Raw genomic sequence first — 9,982 nt, forward strand, 5'->3', positions numbered from 1 at the left:
GAGTGGTGCATGCTCTGGTTATCTCCTGCTTGGATTACTGCAATGCACTCTATGTGGGGCTACCTTTGAAGGTGACCCGGAAACTGCAACTAATCCAGAATGTGGCAGCTAGACTGGTGACTGAGAGCGGCCGCCGAGACCACATAACACTGGTCCTGAGAGATCTACACTGGCTCCCAGTACGTTTCCGAGCACAATTCAAAGTGTTGGTGTTGACCTTTAAAATCCTAAATGGCCTCGGCCCCATATACGTCAAGGAGCGTCTCCACCCCCATTGTTCAGCCTGGACACTGAGATCCAGTGCCGAGGGCCTTCTGGCGTTTCCCTCATTGCGAGAAGTGAGGTTACAGGGAACCAGACAGAGGGCCTTCTCGGTAGCAGCACCCGCCCTGTGGAATAAATGCCCTTCCTTCAGATGTCAAGGAAATAAGCAGTTATTCTAATTTTAAAAGACATCTGAAGGCAGCCCTGTTTAGGGAAGCTTTTAATATTTAATGATGTGTTGCTTTATTATTCAATTGGGAGCTGCCCAGAGTGGCTGGGGAGACTCAGCCAGATGGGCGGGGTATAAATAATAAATTATTATTATTATTACTCACTTTTGCCTGCGCCCCCTACCGACACTCAGTAGGTGTCCAGAAGGAAATATGGTCCCGAGCTGAAAAATGTTCCCTCTCTCAGCCTGACAGGCTACCATTGTGTCTCCCTGTTTCTCTGTGAGGACCACTATACCCACGTTGATGCATCCCCGAGCCATTGATGTTGTTACACTGTTTCTTTTTATTTTTTTATTCATAATAAATAATACAATATAGTACAGAGACCCTCATAATAATAAATGAAATTGCATTAAACAGAACATAAACTCAGCAATGCAGAAAGCAGCAGTCTTTCCCCGCCCAGCTCAAGTTATATAACACTTTGGAAAGGATCAATGGACAGATAATTCTTTCTGGATTGATTTTCCTCGCACATCTCTGACTTCCCCCACGGCTCCTGCAGCAGGACTGACTTTTGGTCCAGCTCCTCATCATACCTGTGCTTGCCTCTGGATGAAGCCCCCTTAGGCTGCCAACCAAGCAAACAACAAAACTCTCCCCAGATATTTCAGGGACGTTTGTTTTTAAATCTGATTCTGTTGTCGAATTATTTTGTTCAACAGCCAGAATTTGCGGCTAGTAAGATTTTTGTTTTAAGCTGGTTTTTCTTTTCTTGAAGTGGAATTCAGCTGCACCTCTCCCACCTAGTGCACCTGCAACGTGTCTTGAGCTCCGAAGGTGACCCACCTCCTATCTTCAGGAGCCGTTTCACACACTGCCGCATCAGTGACTGAGCCAGCAGCCTGCAGTTGTGCCTGTTTCCTCCGTGGCCACACTTTTCCTCAGACCAAGGAAAGAGGAGCTGCAAGGGGCCAGAGCCATGGGGGAGGTTTTGTCCAGGGGCAGCAATTGAGATTACTCTCACATGTGATCTCCTGTGCAGATCCTTCACCCTTCAAGCACAGGCCGGGTCTAACACCTCTGCCAACACCAGCCTCGGCAGCAAACCCCTGAATTTTATTGGCTCCACTCCCACCAGTCCCATTCCCCCATCCCGACTCCTGGCTCTGCCTTTTCTAGTTCTCAACCTCTTGATAACCTGGTCAAACGCAGGCACCTGAAATGCTGGCAATCCTCTCACACGCTGACTAGAGGCAGAAGTGTCGAGCTGGAGCAAGGATGTCAACCGGTCAAAGGAAGGGGCCTTGTGCTTTGTACAGTAGATCTAGAAATTGCTTCTCTTCCTTTTGCTGCTTGCTTGAACCCATGGAAGATGGAAATCAAGGCAAGGGGAAAGTGAGGATGGTGTTTGCCTTTTCTCCGTGAATGTATATGTGGCAGTTTTTTTCTTTAAAGGCTGTGGTTTCTGTGGGATCGTCTCACACAAATTCTCATCTCACTGTCCAATGTATCACTTCATAAACCCCACTGTAACTCTGACCTGAGGGGTTCATGTGAATATTTACAGTATATGTGGGCTGGAGATGTATTAAACATACAAAAAAGGGCTAGTTGCAAGCATTAGTGCATATATGAAGCTGGACCAAGCCTAGGAAATTCAAGCTCGGGCAACTTTGCCCCCCAAACCCTGAAAGCCCAGAGTATATGTGGACCTGGGGGGTACTTGTCTGGCAGCCCACCAGGAAGGGAAATATAAACTGCTAAAAGAAACTATTAACATACCCACCCCTCGCATAATTGCAAAAGCTAAGGTGCCAGGCATCACTCTAGAACACTTGCAGTTCTTTGCCGGTCCTGAGACGTTACAATACGATTCTTGTTTGAATGAATGCCTTGATCCCCAAATGGACTGTGCTCAAACCATCCGTTTTCCAGCTTTCTTCTTCCCATGCCCCCACACAGACACATGCAGACACACACACACACTCACAACGGTTATTTACACAAGTAATGTCCCCCTGATTCCCTCTTCGGTCGCCAGGCATCAGTGGAAGCCGTCTTGGTTCTTTAAATGGCAAGGCGTTTGGTCAGTGTTCATTTGGCATCGGGGGGTGTTCGAGTCTTCTCCACCTTCTCACCTAGAGCGTTCTCACTTGCAGGAGGCCATTTCTATGCTTTTCTCTTTCTCTTCCCACTCTTCTTCCGACTCGTAAGTGCCTTTCACAATTGCGACCCTCTCTGACATGTTCATCGGGTGAGGTATCAGAAGGTAGTTGTAAAGCAGAGAGGCCACGATGCCGCCAACGATGGGACCTACCCAGAAGACCTGAGAAACCAAGGAAAGGGGTTAGAAGCTTTCCAAAGACTTTCAGGTTCCTTTGTGCCAGCTAGGCCAGAGCAGAGATGGTTGATTCATCTTGTGCTGTATCTTCCATGCAAGAAATGCTTCATGGGTTTGGGCAAAGGTAGGCAAGCTGCAGCCCAAGGCCGACTCTCATGCAGCCCTTGGCCTAATTTCAAAAGCATTTTGCATTTTTTGCATAATTTCTCAAGGGTGTGATCTCTGTTTCATCAAAAGCAAAATTTCACAGCAAATTTGGAGGTCCCTGGCTGGGCCAAACAAATCAAGACATTTTAAAGGAATTAGAAATGGCAGTTGGCAATTTGCACTTCCTCAGTACATAATTGGATTTCAACTCCACATTTTAGGGACCACAGATGCAGCTGCAATACGAAGGAGAATATATGGGAAGGTGGCAAATTTCTGAGTCATATATCACCACCATTGTGCTCATGGCATTGCAAATCTTGTTGAAATTTGGTGGCCCAACACAGTTCTAAAACATAGATGAAAAATTACACACACGCCAGAGTTACTCTGCTTATTTTCACTGCTTATTTCCCATGACTGTCTTTTACTTCAGAGTGAAAAGCTCTAATTTCTTACCCAATGAGCGTTGCTGAATCTTTTCATGACAACAGCAGGTCCAAAAGACCTGGCAGGATTCATAGAGCAGCCAGTAAAATAGATCTGTGGAGAAGAGGGGAAGTGTTCGTTAGGCATCTAAACATTTCTTGTAATTCCATTGTTTATAATCTTTTTTTTATTCAGTTTTACACTACACATTTAAATTCAAACATTAGACATTTAGGATTCACCAACATTTAGGATTCCCTGAATCCTTGGACTTCCCTCCACCCTCCCATGGTTTCCATTTTCAATTTTTTTCAACTGCATCATATATTTTCTCTGTTTTTCTTAAAGTAGTCCATTTTTACCTTCTTTTATAGTACATTACAAGCATTACTCAAATCCTGCCAAAGCTTTTAGCGGTTTACAGTGTTCTCTTAGGTAATTTGTAAATTTCTCCTATTCCTTATTAAAGTTTCTGATTTTCCTGGTCATTTTTGCCATTTCGGCACTTCCATTGTGGCTTCTGCTAGTTTAGGCAATCCCTGCAAATTCTACCTGCAAATTCTCCCTTCTAGCATTCCCCACACCATGGAGCTGCTATCAGATTCTCAGCCCGGCCATGCTTGGTGTGGTGGGAATCCTGCTTGTGTGCACAAGCACTTCCATGCAGATGCTGCATCTCTATACGAAGGCCATGGGTTCCCTGCCTCTGCTCTACCCAAATGGGCCATAGCTCTATAGTACAGCACACCTTTAGCATGCAAAATGCATTTGTTTCCAATCCTGGCTTCTTCAGTTAAAAAGGAACCAGTAGTAAAGGATGAGAAATACGATTGTATCCAGAGCTAGTCCTGCTCAGAGTAGACAGACCTAAGTTAGTCATGTCTGTTCATTTCGGCGGGTCCACTCTGAGTAGGATTCAACCCATACTCTCTGTCCGAAACCCTGGAGAGCCATTGCCGCCAGTCAGAGCAGAAAACACTGGGTTAGACAGGCAAACAGTCTGACTTGGCATAAGACTCTCCTTCCTTGGAGGTTTTTAAGCAGAGATTGGATGGCCATCTGTCATGAATGCTTTAGCTGGGAATCATGCATTGCAGGGGGTTGGACTAGATGACCCTTGGTATCCCTTTCAACTCTACGATTATATGATTTTATAAAGACTGCTTCCTACTGCAGAAATGGCAGAAGCCATAGAATTCTTTGCATGGAGCTCCCACTTCTTCCTGTGCTCAAGTGACTGTGGCCCCACATCACATGCCCCAAGGGATCGGCACTCAAGGCTGTGATGCATTTCCATCTTTCCATCTTTCCATCTCCCCCTTCCTTTTGTTTCTGTACCACCACTTTGTTTTCTGCGCAGAAGGTCGCAGGTGAGAGACCTTGGAGAGCTGCTGCCAGTATTTCTGGACAAACCTGAGCTTGATGGACTAATAGCCTGACTCAAAACATCGGACAGCTCCCGATGTTCCTAAAAGAAAAGCCGAGTAGGAAAACTCTTACCCCAACAAGGTGGCCCAGAGTGACAGCCAGTCCGATAGACAGGGATGGGGAGCCCACACGGTCGCGCCGGCGGCTGTCAGTCGAGGCAAAGATGCACATAACAAGCATGAAGGTTAAGATCATCTCCACCACCACAGCCTGGCCTGCGGTTGTGTTGTTGCTGAGCTGTCAGGATGGAAGAGCAGAGACTTTGGTTACAATCTTGCACGTTCATCTCCGGAACTAACTCCTGCTGAAAACCAAGAAAAACTACTTCCAACTAAGTAAAGGTTACTCTTAAGGGTGGTTGTTAAGAAAACGACAAACCCCAAAGTGCGATAGGACTACTTCACGGTTGCTATTAGATTTCATTCCTCTGAGCTGCATTTCACTATGTGCTTGGACACTGCCAAGCTTGCTGGAGGTGTGGTGCTTAATAATACTAAATAAACAGTTCAGCTCAACGAGCTTCAACAGAGCAAAACTGGAATTATAAACCCCTCTCTCCAGAGGACAGGAAAGGAACTTTAAGAAGCAACAGGAGTTGGAGTATACAAGGCATTCATTGTTTTTTTTTAATAGTCTATCACTCTGTCCATCTTTGTATCTCTTCCCCCCCCCCTTCATTTATCTCTCTTTTGTTACTGATTTCTCGTACAGTCTCACCAACCTAGCCCTGAGATATTATCTCTTGGCAAATGCTTTATCTCCTTCAAATGCTCTTTACAACAGCTAATACCTGCTGAAGAACAATGCAGGGGGAAGCTATGGGTTTCGCAACAATTCAGGAGCAGATCCGAGGATCCCCTTTTAGGCAGCCTTAAAACAATGTTCTCTGGCTCCATTAAATGAGTCTCTAGCTTCCATTTAGTGCAAGAGGGGAGGTAGAAGGAACTATAAGCTATGTTGCGGGTCAGTGAAATTCCGGGGGGGGGGGGGATAGATATTAAGCCCTCTAGTCAGGCAGTTTGCATCTTTTCACACATGAGGTTTACCGACAGCAATCCTGAGCAACAATTCAGTGTTAATGTAGATAAGAGAGATTGAAATGTGGAACAGTCCAAAGATTCCCTTTTGCAGTCTCTGCATGCTAACTAAAAGTTTAATAGGAACAAAATAAGAATGGTTGCTGGTGAAAATTTTGGAAACAAGAGGAAGTAAGCTGGATCCTTAGCACAGCACTGAACAAGTAGGTAATAAATCTGATTTCCTTTTCTGGGAAATTTGTGCCCTTACAATGGAAACCTAGAACTTCCAATTGCCTTTAACACTGACTCCCTTCCCTTTCCCCAGCAGGCACTGTAGCACTACAAGTTTGACTTCACCCCTGAAGCCGCACTCTTCTGTTGTCTCCTGAGACAGACCAATGCCAACCAACCAGCCTTACAGATGCTTTGGACTAAAACTCCCCCCCATCCCCGAGCATTAGCTCTGCTGGCTGTAGCTGATGGGAGCTGCAGTCCAAAACACCTGGAGAGCACCAGGTTGGCAAAGGGTGTTCTGAATTTTCAGTGTGTTGTGCTACCCACATCTTCCTCCTGCTGGCTTAGCTGGTCTCTTGTGCCTTTTTCTGTCCAGGTCTAATGAGGATTCTAAACCTTCCCGGACAGTCCATTTAATTCAATACACAGTCCAGCATAGAGTTTAGTGTGCTGGAGTCTGTTGGATCATTCAGCTTCATCCTGGGCTGAACTGACCTTTCACAGGGATCTGAAGAGATCCATGCTCACGCATGGGAAGCAAACGGGAAAAACTGTGTTCACAGGTGTTGGGCTTGTGGGTAGCTAATTTTCTCTTCCTTCCCACATCCCTGAGCATAGCACTGAATGCTGTCCACTGAACTGCAGGAGTAGCTTTTGGAGTGGGAAACCCAGCCAGATGGGCAGGGCATGAATAATAAACTATTATTTTAAACTATTATTACATTGGGAAATAGTGGGAAAGAAGTCAATGCGTTTCCAAGGGGACACAAGGCAACATGCGCCAACTCAACTGAGCATCAACAGTTTGAAATGGTTCCAAGTTATTATCGTTTTGAAAAACAACAATTCTAAAAGGAACCAACATCTGTATATCTGCTCCCTCCCCAGGTCATTCTTCAAGTGGTAAAGCTGGAGTTAAAGAAAATGTATAGTCCCCCGTCCCGTCCCCGGGACTGGCTGACTCATTCGCTTAGAATATAAGACACCTTTGGAAGAAACGTCACATCGAAAATTACAAGGCACAATTAATCTGTCCTGCCAGCAAACTTCCATGCCTATTCTTACTCTACAGCATAATGTGCCGGTGGGATCTCTTGTTCCACAAGCTCTCCAGAAGCTGAGTGGCTGCCTGTTAGTGCCCCTTTGAGGGGCACTTGCCTGCCCGAGTTGCCAAACCACCAATATCACTAATCTAATCCACAGCCGCAGCAAGTACTTACCGCGTTGACTGCCAGGTTGCCACGGGCATTCGAGGGAGTCACCCCATAAAGTATGCCTGCCCCGGCGATGGCACCGATCAGCTGGGCTGCAACATAGAACAACATCCGGAGGAAAGAGATCTGGTTCCCCACAAAGAAGGCAATGGTCACTGCTGGGTTGACGTGGCCGCCGCTGATGGGACCAAATGTCTGTACCATCGTGGCGATGGCCAAGCCGAAAGCCAGGGCGATCTGGAGGACGCTTGGCAAGGCCGAAGGCCACTTCAGGGCTGAGCCTAAACCGAAGAAGACGAACAGCAGCGTGGCTAAGAACTCGCAGAAGACGGCTCGGAGAAAAGCGATGGTGCAAATTTCTTTTCTCATGGTTGCGCTGGAGCAGGTGGAATGGCAATGACGGTGTGAGAGTCTCTGCTTTGTCTGGGATGCCAAGGGACTGAAGCAAAGTGCTGGGCCATACAGAGAGAGATATATATCTACAGGTGCTGCAATAAAAGATCGTCTCCAGGTATGGGCGGAGCCAATAAATGTGGCCAGTCCTCCTCTTCCCCCTCCTGCTCCTGTGGAGTTTGGAAACTTTCCATTTTAAGACAACAACTGTACCCTCCTCTCTTCTTGTTGTTGTTGTTTAGTCGTTTAGTCGTGTCCGACTCTTCGTGACCCCAATATTAGTGCTGATTTTCTTCTTTTCTCTTCCAGACAATGGGGTTTCTATTGAATAGCCCTGCTGTCATTAGATAACCACAATATTGCATAATGACACAGAGATTAGCACCTTGTCTGTTTACCTTCTTTTCTTTTCTTTTCTTTTCTTTTTTCTTCTCTTCTCTTCTCTTCTCTTCTCTTCTCTTGTTCTTTCAGTTCACAAGGCATTTCATCTTTATTAAGCTTCCCCCCCTTTCTTTCAAAAACGCCCTCAGATATTAGGCCTCTAATATGCCACTATTCCACCCTCCCCCTTCTCAGGACTGAAGAGTGGAAAGTAATCGGGCAATAATTGTGGACAACTCTGCGGAACTGGATTCTCCAGTATGCCAGCGCAGGTCTTGAATGGATTTATTTTGAATCGTTAGGAGTTTTTGGTAGTTTGCTCCAGAAAGCGTGAAAACCCTGTGTTCCTCTCTATCAAAAAGAAGGTAAAATAAAACAATGGGTACAAATCTACATGCAGCCACTTGCTGCAGAGCCGTGAAATGTATCAGCAGTGTAGAGGTTTAGTTTACAACCTGTAAAGTTTCAATAGGAGTGCAGAACCTGGGGCATTTGTTTATTTAATACCATTTGGATAACTGCCCAGTATGACATGTTATCTGGGTGGCTCACAAAAATTAAAAGAAACATACACACACACACACACACACACACACACACACTGCAAAACACTCAAAGTAGTACAAAAAGCAGCACTTGTTTTTGTATGGTAGAGAAAAGAGCAAAACTATTAATAGCCCATCGAGCACAATTCATAAATTGAGACAGGTGATAAAAGCACAAGTTGCTTAAAAGATTGGATGATTAAAAAGGTATTTCACTGAGTACTGAAAAGACCATAAGAATAGTACCAGGTGAACCTTTCTGGGGAAGCTGTTTCATAAATGGGGTGCCACCACCAAGAAGGCCCTCTCCCATCCACCTCACTTCATTTGGTGAGAACATCCAGAGCTAGTCCTCTGAATAGGATCCATCTATCTCTTTATCTACCTGACTGCACTGGCTGCCAGTTTGTTTACTGGCCCAATTCAAAGTGTTGGTTTTTGACCTATAAAGCCTTAGATGGCTCAGGACCACAACACCTCAAGGATAGCCTCTCCCCATAAGAACTGAATTGGACCCTGCCATCATCATCTGGGGCCCTTCTTCAGGTGCCTGCTTCACGAGAGGTCCAGTGGGTGAGAACATGAGAAGGGGCCTTTTCTGTGGTGGCTCCCCATTTGTGGAATGCTCTCCCCAGGGTGACTTGCCTGGCATCTTCATTACATATCTTTAGGCACCAGGCAAAAACATTCTTATTCTCCTGCGCGTTTGGCTAATTAAAGAAATGATGTGCTTTTAAACATTGCTTGTGTGGGGTGTTATTATTTTGTTTGTTGTTAAGTTATGCATTTTTGTGTTTTTATCTGGTAAACCACCCTGTGATTCTCAGAAGAAGGGCAGTATAGAAATATAATAATAATAATAATAATAATAATAATAATAATAATAATAATATAATAGAAACAGTTCAAGAGAATCCCATGGTCAACAATAAAAAAACCACAGCAATAAGGTTGTACTCCCCATGTTTCTCTCCCAAAGAAGGGCATCCATCAGGGTGACCCAGTCCAATTCTTTCTCTAAACAGTGTCTAAACCCTAAATTTAACAAAAAACAATAGTCTAAACCAGGCTACTGTTATAGTTGCACTGGGGAAAACATTCGGATGTCTCCTACATAACAATCGTAATTAGGTATTCAGTGGTGCTACTGAAGGAATTTTGTTATTTTGTTTTGACTCAGACCAACAGGGCTACCTACCTGTAACTAGGTATTCAGGGAAAGACAATTTAGATTGCAGAGACTGCAAGGAGGGAAGATATTTGAGTGTGCACAGTACTTCTTCCATATCCTTCAAAGCAACTGCATAGGGCTGCTAATTTGTTTTAGAAGGAGATAACGATCATGGACTTCACATGATTGTCTATACAGTGGAACCTCGGTTTATGAACACCTCGGTTTATGAATTTTCGG

At 45.1% G+C, this 9,982-nt stretch overlaps 1 protein-coding gene across 1 annotated transcript; it reads right to left on the minus strand.

The window, feature by feature from the left end:
• Positions 1-731: 731 nt before the first annotated feature.
• LOC118079170 (aquaporin-5-like) lies at positions 732-8,013 on the minus strand. Its single transcript, XM_035103198.2, has 4 exons — positions 7,259-8,013; positions 4,858-5,022; positions 3,388-3,471; positions 732-2,766 (listed from the first exon to the last, which is right to left on the minus strand). Exons 1-4 carry the CDS (start codon positions 7,619-7,621, stop codon positions 2,590-2,592), a joined length of 789 nt encoding a protein of 262 aa, XP_034959089.1. The 5' UTR covers positions 7,622-8,013; the 3' UTR covers positions 732-2,589.
• Positions 8,014-9,982: the final 1,969 nt, after the last annotated feature.

The sequence above is a fragment of the Zootoca vivipara genome, chromosome 2 (assembly GCF_963506605.1).
Source record: "Zootoca vivipara chromosome 2, rZooViv1.1, whole genome shotgun sequence".
Taxonomy (NCBI): domain Eukaryota; kingdom Metazoa; phylum Chordata; class Lepidosauria; order Squamata; family Lacertidae; genus Zootoca; species Zootoca vivipara.

Bases quoted from the DNA above. Each gene is read 5' to 3' on its own strand.
- LOC118079170 (XM_035103198.2), bottom strand. From the start codon at position 7,621: ATGAGAAAAGAAATTTGCACCATCGCTTTTCTCCGAGCCGTCTTCTGC. The intron at 3,472-4,857 runs GTAAGAGTTTTC...TCTTCTCCACAG, and splicing joins CTCTGGGCCACCTTGTTGGG to ATCTATTTTACTGGCTGCTC. The intron at 2,767-3,387 runs GTAAGAAATTAG...TTGGTTTCTCAG, and splicing joins GATTCAGCAACGCTCATTGG to GTCTTCTGGGTAGGTCCCAT.